At 41.9% G+C, this 23,054-nt stretch overlaps 1 protein-coding gene across 1 annotated transcript in view; it reads right to left on the bottom strand.

The window, feature by feature from the left end:
- LOC126269609 (thyrotropin-releasing hormone-degrading ectoenzyme-like) overlaps positions 1-21,796 on the bottom strand; it is a 253,127-nt gene extending 231,331 nt beyond the window's left edge. The window contains exons 1-2 of the mRNA XM_049974005.1: positions 21,644-21,796; positions 2,418-2,509 (exon numbers count right to left, since the gene is read on the bottom strand). Coding sequence (XP_049829962.1) covers positions 2,418-2,492 — 75 coding nt within the window. The 5' untranslated portion in view covers positions 2,493-2,509; positions 21,644-21,796. The remainder of the gene's footprint in view (positions 1-2,417; positions 2,510-21,643) is intronic.
- Positions 21,797-23,054: the final 1,258 nt, after the last annotated feature.

Genomic DNA, 23,054 nt, shown 5'->3' with positions numbered 1-23,054 from the left:
GATGGAAAACCGCCTCAAAACCATCCACAGACTGGCTGGTTCACCGGACTTCGACACAAATCTGCCGTGGGCCGGCGCTCCCGCCCGCCCGGAAAGCCATGCGTTAGACCGCACGGCCAACCGGGCGGGCCTTGTAGTAACCTTCTAGATTCTACATCTCTATAGATTTCAGTAATTACAAACTTATGTCATCCGCTCCTGCTGCCTTCTTTGAGCTGAGATCATTCAGAGTTCTGCCGAACTCAGACATCATCATTAGATCATCTATTTCTCCCGTATCAACTTCGTCCTTCTCTTATATCACAGTTAATCTCCATTGTACAGGTCATCCGCTTGCCATTTTATCAACATTTAATAGAGGTTTTTCCATTGACGCCACGTCAAGTTGCGTGTAATGTACGCCGTATCGCCTTTTCCTAAAACATGTCTTTGTCAATATCCTGATATTTTCCTCTCATCCACCCTGATTTAGTCTTACAGTAATTTCTGTTAGTTTCATTCTAAAACTATCTATAGTGCTGTCTTCTCACCTCAGTCCGCAGCTCGTGGTCACGCGGTAGCGTTCTCGCTTCCCGAACTCGTGGTCCCAGGTTCGATTCGCGGCGGGGTCAGGGATTCTCACCTGCCTCGAGATGACTGGGTGTTGTTGTGTCGTCTTCATCACCATCATTCATCCCCATTACGGTCGGAGGAGCATCTCCGTGAGGACCTTGCCTAGTACAGCGGTGCGGGTCTCCCGCATCGTCCCGTACGCTCTGTCAAGGAGTATGGGGCTTTATCATCTCACCTGAAGCTCAAGATTCGCACATATTCTCCACCTATCCATAACCCGAGTGTTTACAGCTTTAGCAATGTCTGCTTTTCTTCTTTAACTACAACTGTCTTGGCATAATGCCTGTTAGTTTTTGACTCGTGATTTTCTTTAACGACTTCCCTGGCGTCTCGCTGCCAGACTGGAGCCGAGCCTGCGGCAGATGACTGTGTGTATGCAGCTGTTGCCCAAACGCCTGAGGGCTTATCCCTGGTTATTACTGCTTTGGTTCTCCTCTTGCTGCGTGCACCGTTAGTTCAGAGCAGCGCCGGAAATTAGCGTCCGTTTACCTTGACGCTCTCTTCTTTCTTGTTGAAACTATTGTCATGTTTGTGAATTTCTATGGATTCCTTCAACAATCGGGCGTCGTAGCTCTTCTCCACAGTTAGAACCTGTTTGTCGGTGGATTTTACTATGTGGTCGGACTCAAACACTGTCCGCTCCTCTACGGCCGATTTCTCCACTCCTTCCAAAACGCACTAACGTTGTTGTGCAGCAACCTGGTATTCGCGTAACGTAGACATTTCCACACACGCACATTGCGATATACTCCCAGCACTGCGAGTGGATTGTTATCGTCCTTTCTCTTCTGAAACAGTGTTTAATCTTTTTGGTAGTTGTGCAAATAGTCTTTACTCCGTCTTTGCCCAACATATGGCCGATTCTGTCCGTCACCTATTGTACCCGACATACCTTCTACCCACTTGTCAGTTTTTCGTGTATTATTTTCGCGACACTTCTTATGCAACCTGTGGAGACCCCTTTGCTCCGCAGAACGCTTTCCACGAGTAACATCTCACGGCCGAGGTGCTGCGCTTCACATATTTATCTTGTGTCTATTACTCATTCCCCGAGTTTGTGCAGGAATCGGTCCCTGTGTGTCTGTTTTCGATACACTCTGTGTTTCAGGTTCTGACCATTCCTCGTAACCAGCACACCTGAAAAGGATCGTTATCGGTCCTTTGTTACCTCCATAGTAAATTTTATGTTGACATGGAGACTGTTCAGTTGTCTTAGGAAGTCACTGAATTATTCCACAGCACGGTTCCACACGAAAAAGGAATACGTTTCCCATAACTTCGATAAAAAGATGCGAAGTCCAGCGCCTGTCTCACCTAATGCTCTACAAAGAAATTGTCAACCATTGAACTAAGAGGGCTACCCACGGTGACTTCTTTCAGCAGTTCGCAGGAATCACCATTCCTTATAAAGTAGCTTGGTGACACCCTGTGGAAAATGGAAACGGTCTGCTTCCAGTACTCATTTGTGTGGTAAACACATGTCGACGACGCCTTCGTCGGTTGAGTGATCTAACATTCCAACTTCCGATACGTAGAACGTCAGTTTTGTTCCCTCTTGATGATGATATTGTTTCCTGACGGCGATGTATAAAATATACTTAATTTATCTCTTAAAGCAATGTTTACACCTTTCTAAATCACATTATTGCAAGAAAATTGTTTTAAAAGTTAGTTCGTCTTCACAGTAGTTAGACAGTCACAAATTAAATTTGAAATACTCTCTGACATTCGCGAAGAAGAGACAATAATAATAATGACTGATTTAATGCTAATCTAAGAAAATAATGATCGACGTTTTTACTCACTCCAAAATCATCCGGAAAGAGGCCAGATGCTGCAATTGCGCATACTAGCGCAATAATAAAAGCGTGGAGCTGCATGGTCCACGCTTTGTTTGCTGAAAAGTAAGATAATGCAAAACTTAGTGATTGATGTAGTGTAGAGCTTTTTGGTAACTAGCAACTATCGCATGAAACAATAGGATGTGATAAAAGCCCCGAACTCATTCCTAGTAGCAACCCACAAGAAATATTTTCACACCAGTCGAAGTTACTGGCAGGAATTGACAACTTGCCCCTGAAATCGATCAGTTATTACTGCCCTCTCAGTTGACAATTACAGTCTCAGCTGGCACTTGTGACAAACGACAAAATCAAAAAGAGGTATCGAAACTGACTATAGAAATGTCAGCTGCACTTTTATCTGAGTGGTGATAATTTTAACGTTGGGATTACTGCTGTCACTCAAGTTCCAAGGACCACCCCTTTTTTAACGACGAAACAGAGCAATAGAAGAACGACAGAAAAACTGGTTTCTGACGCTTTTTTTTTGTTGCAGAGGTACTTTACTGAAGAATACTATGCTGCTGGAAGACTTGCAACTTCAATGGAAACAACTACGTCAGCATCAGGACTAATCGCTCTGACAGCAGAAAGACTTCAATAGGATCTGCAATAACCTCGCTAGAATCAGCGTCAACCTCACCAACAGGAGCTGCAATCACTTCAGCATCAGCACCAATCACTCCAGCACCAGCACGGTCATCTGAAGGATTTTTTATTGGCAAAAGCGTAGTTTGAGCCCGTCTTGGGTAGAATTTGAATACACTATCATGGGATCGTTATGGATTTGTCTCTCTAACTCTAAGTTCATCGGATAGGAGGCGAGTACAATTACCTAACCATTAGAGAGACATTGTGTTAACAGTACGTTAAAAGAACTTAACAACAGTTGTAATAAATTTGGATTAAGATAAATGTGAAAATGATTAACGCAATTTTTATGACCCTGTCAAGGAAGGTAAAAGTGAAAATTTGTCATGAATTAGAGGTGCAAGTTGATAATTTCAGGTACCTAGGATGCCAAATAACCAGTAACATGACAAGTAATCAAATAGTATTTTCTGATGTGCGGTAAATACAGAATTTAAAAAAAAGATCAGTGAATTGTTTTGTATGTAGTTTTTAATGTATTGTACCGAAACATGCAGCGGAGAAAGGAGAAGTGGTAAGAGGATTTTTAGATGTGGATATGAAGAGGAATGTAAGACGTAAAATGGAGAGATAAAATGAGAAATGAGGTTCTGTTACGCAGGGTGGGTGAGAAAAGACGCGTACTGAAACCAGTTAAGAGGAGGAAAAGGAACTGACGGCGTCAGTTGATGAGAAGAGGGTGCACAGCAAAGGTTTCGACATAAGGAGTGCAAAATTTATGACAGGCTGAAGAACTTCAGACGAAGCGGTAAGACACTATTGCTATTACTAGAGGTGGGTGTGAAGGCATTCGTGACTCGTAGAGCAAAGTAAAGAGTAAAGTTGCGACTGGCTGATGTAATTGGTCATATAAAGTGTCAGAAATATCGGCTCATTGAAGAGAGTTCTGGAAATCTGCCAAAAGGCATGCACCCGACCAAAAGGTACATTACTGTAACGTCAATCACAGTAATGTGAAAGAACTCTAATTCGTAGGTACATCGACCAGACCACAGTAGAAAGGATAAAGTAAGTAATGTTCCCAGTCTGTAAAACAATATTGGACTCAGAAAGAAATAACTACACAAAGCGGAAAACCTCTCTACATAATAATAAATGAAAAGCACCAGTTTGCTTTTGTTCTACAATATTACTTTTATTGCTAACCGGTTTTCGGCTTACAATGCCGTCTTCAGACATTTCTCTACATAAGAATATCGTTAAGGGCGATAATGACCCTAAGTCACATTTGAGGGATAAGACCTGTAAAATAACCTAATTCACGATGGATTGTGAAGGCAGCAGTTCATAAACAATTTATAATTACAAAATGGTTCAAATGGCTCTGAGTACTATGGGACTTAACATCTACGGTCATCAGTCCCCTAGAACTTAGACTACTTTAATCTAACTAACCTAAGGACAGCACACAACACCCAGTCATAACGAGACAGAGAAATTATAATTACAGCTGGAAGTGAAAACTGAATATAAACGGGAAAAATAAAACATTTTCCCGGCGCAACTCAGTACAAGACATTCTGGCAACACTGGGAACTCAGTTAACACATCGGGAATAAATCTTTCAATCTGCAGCGGACTGTGAAACATTCTGGCACATTAAAACTGTGGGCGAACGAGGACTCAATCCCAGAAAGCAAGGTGTCGTGTTCGAATCTGGGTTTGGCGCACATTATCACTGAGAAAGTTTCTATTTTTACATCTTCAATTAGCCAATAATAATTTATTATATCCTTGTTAGTGCTTTCTTTTTCTTATTGTTGCAGAGTAATTGGTCAGTTGGCTTGAGATAGCACATCACATTTACTGAAAACATATAAACATTATGCTACAAAATATAACACATTAGAAGACGATGCATAATGTAGGAACCTGGAAAGGAATGCCAGTGTATGTGACACAATTTTTATAACGGGCAAGAAATTCTGCTTTTAAAATTCAAGCCCACAAGAAAAATAATAACAGCTTCAAAACTAAAAATGCATAATACGGTGATTTTCCGGAGTACTCGTATAACGAATAAATATAATCTCAGTTGAATTTAGTGGTGACACACTCACCAACAAATATGAACGGTGATTCAAACGATTGTGACGTAATTCCGAGTCTACAGCATTTCCTCAGTTACGGCCAGACTAGTTTTTCACGACACTCAAGCGAAAACTAAGCAGTTGCTTCTGCTCTTTGTCAGAAATAATTGCTGTTACTCAAGTGTCTGGGTGTTTGCCAATTCTTACAATGATACAACCTAACAAGACGAAACGGTCTGAATCACACACCGCCAGATGCCCTTCAATCAGGAGAAGCAGACTGCGTAAATGTGACGACCCATCTCGAAATTGGCTTAAACAGCGTTCATCAAGTGATAAAAATTAGAAATTATGTGATACGATGTTGATTCTTTTGAGGTAAATATGTGAATGTCGTACGGAAATGTTGGCCACGATGTCTCACAGAGTTAGCTCTGCCACCGAGTGAAATGGATGTTCTTCCACCGCTCACGATGGCTCCTTTCCTTGCTGATTTGAGATGTGTATCGTATGTGTGTTCGTGGAGCGCAGGTGAGTGTAATGGATACGTATATAGTGTAGTATTGTTTGTGTCGTATGATTATGATGACAGAAGGCAGAGAGTGAAAGAACATTTATAAGGTGATTATTGTCTTGGCTTACCTGTCTAAATGTGTAAGTTGAATCATAGTTACTGGAACTAACAATCATGCACTTGGAAAACTGAGGGCTTCCAGTACAAACGAAGCACTCGAATTCTGCTCATAACCGTTTTCAAAAGAGATCGAACAATTGGACAGAATTTCAGGGCAATCAACAGCCATCGGGGTGGGAAACTCTCCCTAGACGGTTGAATGAACAATAACGAAATGAGTAAGCTTACGGAAGCTTTGCTTTGAACTGAAGAATAGACGCAGAACATTCATACCTATAAAATAATATCAGGATGATCAATTGGTGGAAAATAATGTGGAAAGGAAATAACCCTCTTCCGTATCTTCTGAGGAAAATTACCAGGGGAAGGATGAGTGAACCTTGGGTACTGCGAATCATGAGTGGAGTCTCAGTTTGGCTGTTGTAGGGAAGTAAAGGGCACATAAAAGAAAGACAGAATGAAATTATCATTTTTGTGTCATCGGCTTCGGACTGGTTTGATGCGGCGAGCAACGAATTCCTCTCACGGGCAAGCCTCTTCGTATCAGCGTAACACTAGCATCCCTAATTACCTGTTGGGTATATTCTATTGTCTGTCTTCTGCTACAATTTTTACCATCTACAGCTCCATACAGTACCATGGACGTTCTACATCTACATCTACATCTACATCCATACTCCGCAAGTCACCTGACGGTGTGTGGCGGAGGGTACCCTGAGTACCTCTATCGCTTCTCCCTTCTATTCCAGTCTCGTATTGTACGTGGAAAGAAGGATTGTCGGTATGCTTCTGTGTGGGCTTTAATCTCTCTGATTTTATCCTCATGGTCTCTTCGCGAGATATACGTAGGAGGGAGCAATATACTGCTTGACTCCTCGGTGAAGGTATGTTCTCAAAACTTTAACAAAAGCCCGTACCGAGCTACTGAGCGTCTCTCCTGCAGAGTCTTCCACTGGAGTTTATCTATCATCTCCGTAACGCTTTCGCGATTACTAAATGATCCTGAAACGAAGCGCGCTGCTCTCCGTTGGATCTTCTCTATTTCTTCTATCAACCCTATCTGGTGCGGATCCCACACTGCTGAGCAGTATTCAAGCAGTGGGCGAACAAGCGTACTGTAACCTACTCCCTTTGTTATCGGATTGCATTTCCTTAGGATTCTTCCAATGAATCTCAGTCTGGCATCTGCTTTACCGACGATCAACTTTATGTGATCATTCCATTTTAAATCACTCCTAATGCGTACTCCCAGATAATTTATGGAATTAACTGCTTCCAGTTGCTGACCTGCTATTTTGTAGCTAAATGATAAGGGACCTATCTTTCTATGTATTCGCATCACATTACACTTGTCTACATTGAGATTCAATTGCCATTCCGTGCACCAAGCGTCAATTCGCTGCAGATCCTCCTGCATTTCAGTACAATTTTCCATTGTTGCAACCTCTCGACACACCACAGCATCATCTGCAAAAAGCCTCAGTGAACTTCCGATGTCATCCACCAGGTCATTTATGTATATTGTGAATAGCAACGGTCCTATGACACTCCCCTGCGCAAACCTGAAATCACTCTTACTTCGGAAGACTTCTCTCCATTGAGAATGACATGCTGCGTTCTGCTATCTAGGAACTCCTCAATCCAATCACACAATTGATCTGATAGTCCGTATGCTCTTACTTTGTTAATTAAACGACTGTGGGGAACTGTGTCAAACGCCTTGCGCAAGTCAAGAAACACGGCATCTACCTGTGAACCCGTGTCTAAGGCCCTCTGAGTCTCGTGGACGAATAGCGCGAGCTGGGTTTCACACGACCGTCTTTTTCGAAACCCATGCTGATTCCTACAGAGTAGATTTCTAGTCTCCAGAAAAGTCATTATACTCGAACATAATACGTGTTCCAAAATTCTACAACTGATCGACGTTAGAGATATAGGTCTATAGTTCTGCACATCTGTTCGACGTCCCTTCTTGAAAACGGGGATGACCTGTGCCCTTTTCCAATCCTTTGGAACGCTTCGCTCTTCTAGAGACCTACGGTACACCGCTGCAATTCCTTAATGCCATAGGACATGTCCTATCAGTCTGTTATTTCCTCTTGCAAATGATTTTCATATACTTCTCTCTCCATCCTGATTCTGGGAAGAACCTCATCTTCTCCGGTCAATCCACCTAATTTTCAACATCTCAAACGCTTCGTTTCTCTTCCGGTTTCCACACAGTGGTATGCCGCAAACGTACATGTTTGGAAATTTCTTCTTCAAATTAAGGGCAATATTACATATAAGTATGCTTCATCTGACCGAGGTTGACTTATTTGACTATGTTAGTCTGCTTTTTATGTCCTTCTTGTTTCGTTCGTCATATGTTATTTCGCTTCCAAGGTAGCAGAATCCCTTCAGTTCGTCCACTTTGTTGTCCCCAGTTTTGATAGTAAGTTTTTCGCTAATCTCATTCCTGCTGCTCTTCAGTATTTTCGTCTATCTTCTGTTTATCCTTGATCAGTATACCGTTCTCACTAGACTCTTTATTCCACTCAGCATATCCTGTAATTCTTCCTCTTAATTTCTCTTAAGTCTTGCTTCCATTATTATGCGCAAGGTCACAGCCGCCTCTCTGGTGCCTTTGCCTTTCCTAAACCCAAACAGCTCGTCATTTAACAAATCCTCAGTTTTCTTTTCTGTTCTTTTGTACAGTAATCTTGCAAGCAAAGCTGTTAGGTTGATTGCGCGATAGTTTTCGCAATTATCTGGCCTTGGTGTCTTTGGGATGCTGTTGATGATATTTTCCAAATGTCTGATGATACGTCTCCATACTCGTAGATTCTACATACCAATCCTTTGTTTACCACTTTCCCTATGATTTTATAAATTACGACGGAATGTTATCTATGCCTATCACCTTACTTGATCACAAGTCTTCCAAAAATGTTAAACTCTGACTGTAATGTTGGATCCCCTATGTCTTCCGTATTGACTCTTGTTTCTTCTTCTATCAAGTCATTATACAGTTCCTTCCCGAAGGTTGTTCTAACATTTTTATATGTTGAATCAGTCTTCCTGAAAACCGCTTATTTTTTTTATTTCTTCCCAATTTTTCTGCAGCCCTTTCGTTTTGGATTACCTGCACTTCCTACTTATTCCATTGCTAAGTGACTTACATTGATGTAATCCTGTATTTTTGTTCTTACTTTATTTATCGATTTCTTTTGTTACCTTGCTCTTATCTATATTTGTTCGGCCCGCTTCTGTGAGTGCCATTTTTAGCGAGTTCCTTCTTCCCCCACTCAATTACCTACTGTTGTATTCATTATCTTAGCGTCTGCAGTCCTATAGAACTTCAAACACATATCATCATTACTCAGTTCTACAGTATCCCACTTCTTTCCACATTCCTTATTCGGACGATTTTCTAAACTATAATCTACTCATCATCATTACCAAATTGTGATCTAAATTTGTATCTGCTCCTGCGTAAGCCTTACAATCTATTCCTGATTTAGAAATATTTTTTCCATCATTTTGACCATTAACCAGCTGGAATCTTCCGTGTCTCCAGGGCTTTTCAAAAACACTTCTTCCTCTTGTGCTTTTTCAACAGTTTATTCTCTATTACTAACTGAAATTTGTTGCAGAACTCGACTGATCTTTCTCCTCTCTCATCTCTACTACCAAGACCATATTCTCTCCTATCTCTCTTTGTTTCTTCTTCTAATGTAGTGTTCCACACGCCTATGATTATTAGATATGCATCTCCCTTTACATACTGAGTTACATGTTCAGTATCCTCATATCCTCATACACTTCTCCACCATTTCTTCTTCTGCTTGTGATGTTGGCATATATACCTGAAGAAGTGTTACATCTACATCTACATCTACATGGATACTCTGCAAATCACATTTAAGAGCCTGACAGAGGGTTCATCGGACCACCTTCACAATTCTTTATTACTCCAATATCGAATAGCACGCTGAAAGAACTAACACCTTCTTACCGTACGGCTCTGATTTCTAGCATTTTTTCATGGTGATCGTTTCTCCCTATGTAGATCGGTGCAAATATAATATTTTAGCATTCGGAGGAGAAAGTTGGTGATTGGAATTTCGCGATAAAAGAAAATGCGCTGCCCTTCTTTGAACTTTTTCGATGCACTCCGTCAGTCGTAGCTGGTATAAGGATGCCAGACCGTGCAGCAGTATTCTAAAAGAGGACGGACAAGTGTAGTGTATACAGTCTCCTTAGTAGGTCTGTTACATTTTCTAAGTGTCCTTCCAATAAAACGCAGTCTTTGGTTAAATTTCCTCACAACATTTCCTATGTGTTCCTTCCAATTTAAGTTGTTCGTAATTGTAATTCCTAGGCATTTAGTTGAATTTACGGCCTTTAGATTTGACTGATTTATCGTGTAATCGAAGTTTAACGGATTCCTTTTAGCACTCATGTGGATGACCTCACGCTTTTCGTTATTTAGGGTCAACTGCACATATTCGCACCATTCAGATATCTTTTCTAAATCGTTTTGCAATTTGTTTTGATCTTCTGATGACTTTATTAGTCGATAAACGGCAGCATCATCTGCAAATAACCGAAGACGGCTGCTCAAATTGTCTCCCAAATCGTTTATACAGGGTGTTACAAAAATGTACGGCCAGACTTTCAGGAAACATTTCTCACACACAAATGTACGGCCAGACTTTCAGGAAACATTTCTCACACACAAATATGTGTACTGTACTTCCTCGATTCACCGCCAGTTGGCCCATTTGAAGGAAGGTAATATTGTCTTTGGTGCTTGTGTTGACATGCGACTCATTGCTCTACAGTACTAGCATCAAGCACATCAGTACGTAGCATCAACAGGTTAGTGTTCATCACGAACGTTTTTTTGCAGTCAGTGCAATGTTTACAAATGCGGATTTGGCTGATGCCCATCTGATGTATGGATTAGCACGGGGCTATAGCCGTGGCGCTGTATGTTTGCATCAAGACAGATTTCCAGAACGAAGGAAGACGTTCGAAGCAATTGATCGGCGTCTTAGGGAGCACGGAACATTCCAGCCTATGACTCGCGACTGGAGAGACCTAGAACGACCAGGTCACCTGCAATGGACGAGGCAATTCTTCGTGCAGTTGACGATAATCCTAATGGCAGCGTCAGAGAAGTTGCTGCTGTACAAGGTAACGTTGACCACGTCACTGTATGGAGAGTGCTACGTGAGAACCAGTTGTTTCCGTACCATGTACGGCGTGTGTAGGCTCTATCAGCAACTGATTGGCCTCCACGGGTACACTTCTGAGAATGATTCACCCACCAATGTGTCAATCCTCATTTCAGTGCACTTGTTCTCTTTACGGATGAGACTTCATTGCAACGTGATGAAATTGTAAATTTTCGCAATCAACATGTGTGGGCTGACGAGAATCCGCACGCAATTGTGCAATCACGTCATCAACACAGATTTTCTGTGAAATTTTGGGCAGGCATTGTTGGTGATATCTTGATTGGGCCCCATGTTCTTCCACCTACGCTCAATGGAGCACTTTATCATGATTTCATACGGGGTACTCTACCGGTGCTGCTAGAACATGTGCCTTTACAAGTACGGCACAACATGTGGTTCATGCACGATGGAACTCCTGCACATTTCAGTCGAAGTGTTCGTACACTTCTCAACAATAGATTCGGTGACAGATGGATTGGTAGAGGCGGACCAATTCCATGGCCTCCACGCTCTCCTGACCTCAACCCTACTGACTCATTTATGGGGGCATTTGAAAGCTCTTGTCTACGCAACCCCGGTACCAAATGTAGATACTCTTTGTGCTCGTATGTGGACGGCTGTGATACAATAGAGATTCTCCAGGGCTGCATCAGCGCATCAGGGATTCCATGCGACGGAGGGTGGATGCATGTATCCTCGCTAACGGAGGACATTTTAAACATTTCCTGTAACAAAGTGTTTGAAGTCACGCTGGTACGTTCTGTTGCTGTGTGTCCACTCCATGATTAATGTGATTTGAAGAGAAGTAATAAAATGAGCTCTAACATGGATAGTAAGCGTTTCCGGACACATGTCCACATAACATATTTTCATTCTTTGTGTGTGAGGAATGTTTCCTGAAAGTTTGGTCGTACCTTTTTGTAACACCCTGTATAGATAAAGAATAGCAAAGGGCCTCTAACACTACCTTGGGGAACGCCAGAAATCACTTCCGTTTTACTCGAGGATATTCCGTCAATTACTACGAACTGTGACCTCTCTGACAGGAAATCACAAATCCAGTCACATAACTTAGACGATATTCCATAAGCACGCAATTTCATTACGAGCCGCTTATGTGCTACAATGTCAAAAGCCTTCCGGAAATCCAGAAATAATGAATCGATCTCAAATCCCTTGTCAATAGCAGACAACACTTCATGTGAATAAAGAGCTAGTTGTGTTTCACAGGAACGATGTTTTCTAAACACATACTGACTGTGTGTCAATAGACCGTTTTCTTCGAGGTAATTGATAGTGTTCGAACACAATATGTGTTCTAAAATCCTGCTGCATATCGACGTTAACGATATGGGCCTATAATTAAGTGGATTACTCCTACTACCTTTCTTGAATATTTGTGTGACCTGTGCAACTTTCCAGTCTTTGGGTACGGATCTTTCGTCGAGCGAACGGTTTAATATGATTGTCAAGAATGGAGCTAATGCATCAGCATACTCTAAAAATGGTTCAAATGGCTCTGAGCACTATGCGACTTAACTTCTGAGGTCATCAGTCGCCTAGAGCTTAGAACTAATTAAACCTAACGAACCTAAGGACATCACACATATCCATGTCCGAGGCAGGATTCGAACCTGCGACCGTAGCGGTCGCTCGGTTTCAGACATCAGCATACTCTGAAAGGAACCTAATTGGTACACAGACCGGACCAGAATACCTGCTTTTATTAAGTGATTTTAGTTGCTTCACTACCCCGAGGATATTTACTTCTACGTTACTCGTGCTGGCAGCTGTTAATTCGAATTCTGGAATATTCAGTTCGTCTTCTTTTGTGAAGGCATTTCGGAACGTTGTGTTTAGTAACTCTACTTTGGCAGCACTGTCTTCGATAGTAGCTCCATTGATATCGCGCAGAGAAGGCACTGATTGTTTCTTGCCACCAACATACTTCACATACGACCAGAATCTCTTTGGACTTTCTGCCAGGTTTCGAGACAAATTTTCGTTGTGGGAACTGTTGTAAACATCTCGCATTGAAGTCCGCGCTAAATTTCGAGCTTCTGTAAAAGATCGACAATCCTGGGAATTTTGCGTCTATTTAAATTTGGCATGTTTGTTTCGTTGTTTCTGCAACAGTATTCTGACCCGTTTTGTGTACCAAGGAGTATCAATTCAGTCGTTTGTTAATTTATTTGGTATAAAGCTCTCAACTGCTGCCGATACTATTTCTCTGAATTCAAGCCACATCTGGTCTACACTTATATCATTAATTTGGAAGGAACGGAGATTGTCTCTCAGGAAGGGGTCAAGTGAATTTTTATCTGCTTTTTTGAATAGGTTTACTTTTTAGGATTTGGGGGTTACAATATTCAGTCTCGCTACGACAACCCTGTGTTCACTCAACCCTGTATCCGTTTTGATACTCGTTATTAACTCAGGATTATTTGTTTCTAAGAGGTCAAGTGTGTTTTCACAACCATTTACTCATGAACTAACTGCTCGAAATAATTTTCAGAAAATGCGTTTAGCACAATTTCGGATGATGTTTTATGCGTACCACCGGAATTAAACATGTATTTTCGCCAACATACCAAGAGTAAATTAAAGTCACCACCAAATATTATCGTATGAGTCGGGTACGTGTTTGAAATCTAACTCAAGTTTTCTTTGAACCTTTCAGCAAATGTATCATCTGAATTGGGATGTCGGTATAAGGATCCAATTATTATTTTATTCCGGTTGCTAACAATGACCTCTGTCCATACTAACTCTCAGGAACTATCTACTTCACTTTCGCGACAACCTACTTTTAACAGCAACAGACACGCCACCGCCAAACGGTGTTTAGCCAATCCTTTCGGAACGCCATTAGGTTCTTCGCAAAAACTTCGGCTTAGCTTATCTCCGACCTTAGCTAGCTTTTAATGCCTAAAACGATTTGAGCATCCGTGATTTCTACTGGCGCTTGGAGCTCTGGTACTTTCCCAACACAGTTACGACAATTTGCGACTATTATAGCAATGGTTCCTGTATCTACAGTTTTCCTGTGTTCTGCCTGCACCCTTTGTGGCTGAAGCCCCTTTAATGTTTTCCCGATATCCTCTAACCTAAAAAACCGCCCAGTCCACGTCAAACAGCCCCTGCTACCCATTAGCCACCTCCTACGTGTAGTGAACACCTGATCTATTCAGCGGAACCCGAAACCCACCCACCCTTTGGCGCAAGTCGAGGAATATGCAGCCTACACGGTCGCAGAACCCTCTGAGCCTCTGATTCAGACCCTCCACTCCAGTCGTAAATCGAGCAATCAGTGACCAACATCATGAACTGGCTTCTGTAAACTACTGTAGCAACTATTTTCAGTCTGATGGTTGCATGTGGTTCACTATAATGTTTGACTGACTTTGGAACTGGTTTTGGTTGGACCAACAGTAAGATGAGTTTTTGACAAATTTAGACATGGGATTAATTACCAAGATCACACTATTCCCATCAACAAGTACATTTTTATCTGAAACTTTGATAGTCAGCAGCGTCTATGTGAGCTTTGACCACTCATAGAACTATCTTATATATATTTTGATAAATCTGATGCCTGTTGTTAAGGTCGAACTGATCTCATAGAGTAACCTATAATTACTTTTAGTAGTGCCACTAACAGATCATCATGTGTTTCGATAAGTATTACAGACAATTGAGATTTGTAAGTACTTAATTTGAGGGTCCGTTGCGACTTGCAAAGTGCAGTACAATAATCGAATTTTGCTCACCGCTTGTTTGCCTTAACCAATAAGTTTCAGTAGTAAGAAACAGTCACTTTTGTTTGCACAAGTAAGACCAGTGCAGATAGTCATATTCCAAAAAGGAAGACAATCAGACGAACTCCTACACAATCAAATAGACAGAATGTTATCGTTGTAACGATATAAACATTTGCATGTGAAAGTGTTAAACTGTGATGTGTTAACCTCTGTGAGCTGTGTGGAAATTAACTAAAAATCTAACAAAAATGGTTGTATTTCTACACTAGTGGCCATTAAAATTGCTAGACCACGAAGATGACGTGCTACAGACGCGAAATTTAACCGACAGGAAGAAGATGCTGTGATATGCAAATGATTAGCTTTTAAGAGCATTCACACAAGGTTGGAGCCGGTGGCGACACCTACAACGAGCTGACATGAGGAAAGTTTCCAACCTATTTCTCATACACAAACAGCAGTTGACCGGCGTTGCCTGGTGAAACGTTGTTGTATGCCTCGTGTAAGGAGGAGAAATGCGTACCATCATGTTTCTGACTTTGATAAAGGTCGGATTGTAGTCTATCGCAATTGCGGTTTATTGTATCACGACATTGCTGCTCGCGTTGGTCGAGATCCAGTGGCTGTTAGCAGAATATGGAATCGGTGGGTTCAGGAGGGTAATACGGAACGCCGTGCTGGATCCCAACGGTCTCGTATCTCTAACAATCGAGATTACAGGCATCTTATCCGCATGGCTGTAACGGATCGTGCAGCCACGTCTCAATCCCTGAGTCATCAGATGGGGACGTTTGCAAGGCAACAACCATCTGCACGAACAGTTCGACGACGTTTGCAGCAACATAGACTATCAGCTCGGAGACGATGGCTGCGGTTACCCTTGACGCTGCATCACAGACAGGAGCACCTGCGATGGTGTACTCAACGACGAACCTGGGTGCACAAATGACAAAACGTCATTTCTTCGGATGAATCCAGGTTCTCTTTACAGCACCATGATGGTCGCAACCGTGTTTGGCAACATCGCGGTGAACGCACATTCGAAGCGTGTATTCGTCATCGCCATACTGGCGTATCACCAGGCGTGTTCGCATTGACGGCACTTTGAACATTGGACGTTACATTTCAGATGTGTTACGACCCGTGGCTCTACCCTTCATTCCTGTACGGGCCTTTCTGGGTACAGAAAATGTTCGACTGCTGCCCCGGCCAGCACATTCTCCAGATCTCTCACCAATTGGAAACGTCTGGTCAATGGTGGCCGAGCAACTGGCTCGTCACAATACAATGAGCTGTGGTATCGTGTTGAAGGTGCATGGGCCATCCAAGCTCCGTTCGACTCAATGCTCAGACGTATCAAGGCCGTTATTACGGCCAGAGGTGGTTGTTCTGGGTACTGATTTCTCAGGATCTATGCACCCAAATTGCGTGAAAATGTATTCACATGTCAGTTCTAGTATAATATATGTGCCCAATGAATACCCGTTTATCGTCTGCATTTCTTCTTTGTGTAGCAAATTTAATGGCCAGTTGTGTAGATTATCAGTCAACGTATGGGCAGGCATTGTCAGTAATTACGAACTAGGCCCGTTTCGTCTTCCATCCCACTGAAATGCATTCGTACACGCAGTGTTCATCAGAGACATACTATCGAGGTACCAGGATCATATCCCACTTGTTATTAGTCAGCAGATGTGGTTCAAACACGATGGATTCCACCTCAATGGACTGAGAGTCCATGAAAAACTGGATCAAACATCCCCTGAAAAGGGAATAGGTATAGAACGTCCAGTTTCATTGCTAGCACATTCACCCAACCTCAAACCGCTTGATTTCTCCCTGTGGGGCCGGGTGAAAAGGATACTAGGTATATTACAAAGAGTACAGCAGAACGTTTTGCGATGATACCATGCCTGCATCGACGCAGGGGGGGGGGGGGGGGCACCATTTTGAACAACTGTTATAAATGTAGCAGCTTGTAAGACTGGTACAAGTGAATGAAAATCATTATTACTGAACCGGAGACATAGAATTTTCGGTCTCTCTGACATCGAGTCATGTGCAGCATTACTAGGCAGTTAACTGGGAAAGTTACTTGAGAGTGTTGGGGAATATTCAGCGGGAATTCTGTTCGGCATGATCACGTTTCGGAAGTAGATGTCCTCAGTTTGACCTCTATACAAGGCTAAGGCGAAACTTGAGTGGATTTTCGCTTATACCTTTCGACTCCGTCGTTTCCGGACTCGAGTTCCTTGCTCAAATTGATACATTTGCTCTTCTCCACCACCTCAGAAAGTTTGTAACACCATCCTAGTAGACAGATCGTCTTGTGTAACAATTTCAGTGCGTTTTGCAACCTTTCTAGCTAGAGGGCAATTTTGAAATAATGTTCGGAGACATAAAGATGCCGGATATTATCATGTGTTCCATGCTACTTACGCTAACAACTCGTAAAGACATGTTGCCACTAACGCAGACTAAACTTGACCCGCCCTGATAGCCGTCGTGTCAAAGTGCCATTTCCAGGGCAGGAAGGTGCACCAGCCCCGGATCGAGTCCACCCTGCAGTCTAACGACGATGGTCGGTGTGTCATCCAGCCTTGACGTAGATTTTAGGCTATTTCCATCATCCCACTAGGCGATTATCAGGTTGGTACCCAAGTCCCGCTTCAGTTACACAATTTCCAAACATTTAGAAATAATTCGCTCACTTTCACATCAATAACACTACATGCCGACAGTTGGGGTACACATATTCCATCCCAGAGGGTAACTGGGGGGCAGCATGAGCGGGATCTAGCCACTATTACACTAATCGTGCCAAATCCGTTAATAACCATGCCGTGAGTTTGCCGATGCGGGACAAAAGCAAAAGAAAAAAAACAACGCATACCAAACTAAACGTCGCGTCATTTTTCATCCACATCTCGGGGGGACAAGTGTGGTGATCGCGTTGGGAATGAAAATCACGAAATTGTTCCTTAAACAACGCCACGATTTATTTTTCAGCCATAAGTGCTCAAACGATCTAGTGAAATGGCCTTTTGACGCCGAAGTCGATGAGACAAACGGCACTGCAAATTTTCTAGCGTTTTTGCCAAAGAATTTGTTGGAGATGTAGTGCACCCAGAAAGTCTTCCACGATAGTTCTCTTCATATTATTGCAAGTAAACTGACATTTCCTAGCCGGCCGCTGTGACCAAGCGGTTCTAGGCGCTTCAGTCCGGAACCATGCTGCTGCTACGGTCGCAGATTCGAATCCTACCTCGGGCATGGCTGTGTGTGTTGTCCTTAGGTTGGTTAGGTTTAGGTAGTTCTAAGTCTAGGGGACTGATGACTTCAGATGTTAAGTCACATTGTGCTTAGAGCCATTTGATTTTTGACATTTCCTAACTCCCTACCAATGAGTCGATTTGTATTTACCTGCGAATGAGTCATTTAGGTTCCGTGCATGGTACGGTGCCCGATGCGCAGAGACCAATATTTGTCCAGAACTCTGGGCGAGTTCATTCGTTTGTCTAAGAGGGGAGACCGACATAATCGTTTGCCCTCTTTCTGCCTGTCGGCGGCGTACTACGGTGACAGTATCTTTCTAAAATGCTTTTACAGCAAGTATTCCTTAAAAAAATCAGTTTTGCATTACTCACGGCTTTATATGTCACGTTCACAATGACGTGCCCTTCATTTTGTTAATGGTCATAGCATATTTACATGAAAGTAGGACACTGAGCGAAATTAGAAAAGGTTTGCAATGGAAAATATGAGTTACTATGATTTTGGGTCTGGTGCATATTACATAATATGTTTCTGTCTATGAAATTTAGCTGACATATAGAATGTTTCTTTAGATTTGGGTGGAGATCTCTACTTGCCTCCAATGTAGAGAAAATTGACCTGATGTATCACACCCATTTGCGATCACATGACGCCAGTGATAAAACCAGAGTGAAATATCCACAACATTTATCATATTTCATAAACAATTTGAGATACCGAAATGAGATTTTGGTAAATGATATCATGCAAAGAGGAGAGTATTTTGCCATATTTTTGTTATGAGAATTTCATTAAGTACCGTGTTATTTCACCAGATACAGACTTTTTCGATGAAAGTACAAAAAGAGAAGCTCAAATTAAAATAATAATCAGCGATTATTATTTACTGCACTTATTTTGGAGCAACGGAAGCATTCCTCATTTGGGATATGAAACATTGGTTTCCAACCGGAAAATGCATTTTATACTTCTTCTATACTCTCGTGTTCTGCATAACGAGTGCGCCCTCATTGATTCTTCGTGTCACTGTCATCAGTTTTGTGGAATGTTGCTTTCCTACAGCAAGGAACTTTAGATATTTAGTTTTAAGCGCTTTAGTAATGAAACATATAACGCTTCTCTCTTTTTAAAAACAAAGTGATATTAAAAAATGTGTTGACAAGATTGAAAACACATCCGTGATCAACAGAATATTGAAGAGGTAGTACAAAACATTTACTGGCCTGTTATGGCGAACCTTTCCGATGCGAAACCCATACTGGCTGAGTTTTACATAAATAATATAGTTAGTGATAATGTTTATTACTCATATTAATTTTAACAAAAAATACAATACTTCTGCGTAGCCATGATATTATAATTTCTTTGAGTGCATTAAAAAGTGGAGGTTTACATCCAATCCAATGAAGACTTAAGTTAGTTGCTGTCCTCTTAACAACAGAATGGGCAATGCACAGCCAAATGTCAGATTTAATGGTCGAGTCCTCAACCAAAATATTTAGGTGTAATTCTTGATAGAATCTTGTCCTGCGAGAAACACGTAGAAAACATCCAAGCAGAGCTGAAAACTCGCAGTTACACCACACAGAAGCTGAGTGGTATGTCACTGGTCACAAGAGCGACGTTCTTCCTTAGAACTCGTCAGCTCTGCTGCCCATTGGTGATTTCCTACATAATAGTTTAGAGATGAGGAAAATCAATGTTCAGTGAAATGTAGCAATGAGGACAATAACAGATACATTAGGCCTAGTTTTCTTCGCTGGTTACCACTTCTAAGCGACATTGCGTCACCACGTCTGCGAAGACATATTGCCCTTCTACAGGAACTGGAAAAATTAATGAAAACTCCACAGATCCCAGATCACTCCGATGCGGACACACTTAGAATGAGCCGATTAAAATTCAAGCACTCACCCATCATATCGAAAGAATCGCTGCAAGAAATAGATTTCTACATCAACTGAAAACTGGTCAGAAACGTTGAGTAGCATTGCTCATTAGGAATAATACCTGACATAATGCCAGTCAGCGTGGAATTACTGCAACGTACTTGAAAGGCAGTTAACAGGCCTTATACAGGCCATAGTATCCGTGCAGAAATCATCCACCGATGACGAAAGGCTTCATGTTCTCAATAAAACTGTGACAATGAATAGAAGACAATAAAAGACACTGTAACAAGCTGTAGCAGGCGAATTTATCCTGGAAATCAAGAAGATTTCTGTGAAGTGATAGAAGGCATCGTTTGAATGGACTGAAAATTTCGATATTAATTTGTAGATTTATGGTTTCAGGTCTAGTTATTTTGTAAAATTATGCAATTCATTTCATTGGTTGCTGTGCAGTTTGTATTGCCATAAGTTAAATAATAAATAAATACTTTCATGGTAGACAGAGTGGCTATTCTTTGCAAATCAAGACAGTGAAATGACTATAGAAAACTTAATAGTGAAATCAATAAGTTGTCTTTATAACGCTTTTCCTATGCCGAAGTACATTTTTAAGTCACAGTTCTATCAACAGGGCTTCTATATTTATGTGAGAACCTTCATTGCAATGTCAACACAACAGAAATCCATATCTGTGAATTCCTTTGATTTGTTTTTTTTTTTTATATGATAGTCATCAAGTTTTGAGACGTCCCCTTAGAAAAATTTTGAAATGACTGTGCCGGTAAACCTCTTATGTTATTTGATTTTCAAGCAACTGAGCAAAACTGAACGTACTCAAACATTTCTCTCTTTACTTATACTGATCATCACTAAACTGACACACAATATTTTTTTAGAGCAACGCAATCTGACTTTCAATAATCCCTACGAAAGAATGGCCGTGACTAACAATAACCTATACCTTTCATGAGTCACTTACCTCACAAAAATCTTCGTTACTCAAGCTACTGCAATACAGCGAGCGCCAATACTGGCGGGTAAATAAAAGATTCTAACTACTAAAGGCACTAAATACTGATAGGCACAGTTAGCAAATGAAAGATTTTGATAGAGTAAAAACAATATATTTACATTAATAATGTTCAAAAGTCATCGTATGTACATCTATCAATTCATAACATCCATCTTCACAAATTTCCTTTTTCTGGCGGACACACGTTCAGATCGTCCGTTCTCGAAACTCTGGCATCTCTCTCTCCACATCCACCGCTGCTGGCGACTCACCTACAACTGAGCAACGCTACACGCTTTTCACATCCAACTGCCCTACACTACAATAGCGAATACTCCAACAATGCCAACCAGCCACAGACAGCACACAGCACAATCAGCGATTTTCATACAGAGCGCTACGTGGCGTTACCAACATAAAAACCTAAACAGCCTACTTACAGTTTCATGGATAAGCGTTTCTGGTGCGTAGACATAGTATGAAAGTCTTTACATAACAACAGATGATGAAGCTGTGACTTAGGGCAACAAGGATATAAATACAGCAGATAGATTTTATTATTAAGTTTTCCATCATAATTTCAGTTTTTGGTAAGGCAGCAAAAAATGAAAAAGGACAGAGAGAGACAGGGAATACTGTGCAGCCTGTATGCTGCAGCATAATCTTCAGCTGAGGGAAACTGAGGTGAGGATCCGCTGATAATACTTACTGTGGGCAGGCTTTGTCCGACTGGCGCGTTCGTTATCGAGGTGCGTGGATACTGGACGCCTGACTGACCAGTCGCCTAACCCAGCAGCGCCTGCGGCTCCACTGTCCCGCGCTACGTCACCAGGGCGGTCGGCGGCGCCGTGTAAGTGGCCGCAGGCAGGAAGCGCTAATTCGCGAACGGCGGCCAAGAAGAAAGGCACTCGTGGGTAGATTGCAACACGAGACCCCGTCACGTCCCACACCACCACTAGACCTTTCCCGCTACTAATGGAATTGACCCGAATGAAGGACACGGCCACGGGAACCGTCTCTGGAAAGCGACACTCATTTCGCAATACCTTCATCAAAGGCTGCATCAACATCTGAATAGCTATAGGCTACATCATGATCCTATCTTTAATAAATAATACACAGACTGCAGCGGACATACTGACCTTTTGTAATTAATGTATAGCTAAACCACTACAGGTCGTGTGATACACCTTCATTACTAGTTTCACTCATCATAAGCGAGCATCCACAGATATTCACTGCCCTGGTAACAACACATCGTTTGTATGCTTGTGAATCCAACTCGCAGCACTTTACACTGGCTGTAATGCCAAGTGGACCTTTAAAACTAAAACCTTTCGCCAGCAGGGCAGTGAATGTTTCAGAGTCTCAAAATGCTCGCGCCAGATGAATGAAACGAGTCAAATACATCAGATAATACACAAACTGTGCCGGTTTACCAGTATACTGATCCTCCATTTTGTTATCATTGATTAGTAACAGGCACATATCGGAGACTAAAATTTTCCTTGTTTTACTGTTCAGTTTGAAAATACAGGGTGTTACAAAAAGGTACGGAAAAACTTTCAGGAAACATTCCTCACACACAAAGAAAGAAAATATGTTATGTAGACATGTGTACGGAAACGCTTACTTTCCATGTTAGAGCTCATTTTATTACTTCTCTTCAAATCACATTAATCATGGAATGGAAACACACAGCAACAGAACGTACCAGCGTGACTTCAAACACCTTGTTACAGGAAATGTTCAAAATATCCTCCGTTAGCGAGGATACATGCATCCACCCTCCGTCGCATGGAATCCCTGATGCGCTGATGCAGCCCTGGAGAATCCCTATTGTATCACAGCCGTCCACAATACGAGCACGAAGAATCTCTACGTTTGGTACCGGGATTGCGTAGACAAGAACTTTCAAATGCCCTCATAAGTGAAAGTCAAGAGGGTTGAGGTCAGGAGAGCGTGGAGGCCATGGAATTGGTCCACCTCTACCAATCCATCGGTCAGCGAATCTATTGTTGAGAAGCGTACGAACACTTCGACTGAAATGTGCAGGAGTTCCATCGTGCATGAACCACATGTTGTGCCGCACTTGTAAAGGCACATGTTCTAGCAGCACC

Source organism: Schistocerca gregaria, chromosome 1, assembly GCF_023897955.1.
Source record: "Schistocerca gregaria isolate iqSchGreg1 chromosome 1, iqSchGreg1.2, whole genome shotgun sequence".
NCBI classification, from domain to species: Eukaryota; Metazoa; Arthropoda; class Insecta; order Orthoptera; family Acrididae; genus Schistocerca; species Schistocerca gregaria.
The sequence above is the reverse complement of the archived record's forward strand: the minus strand, read 5'-3'. Positions and strand labels throughout refer to the sequence as shown.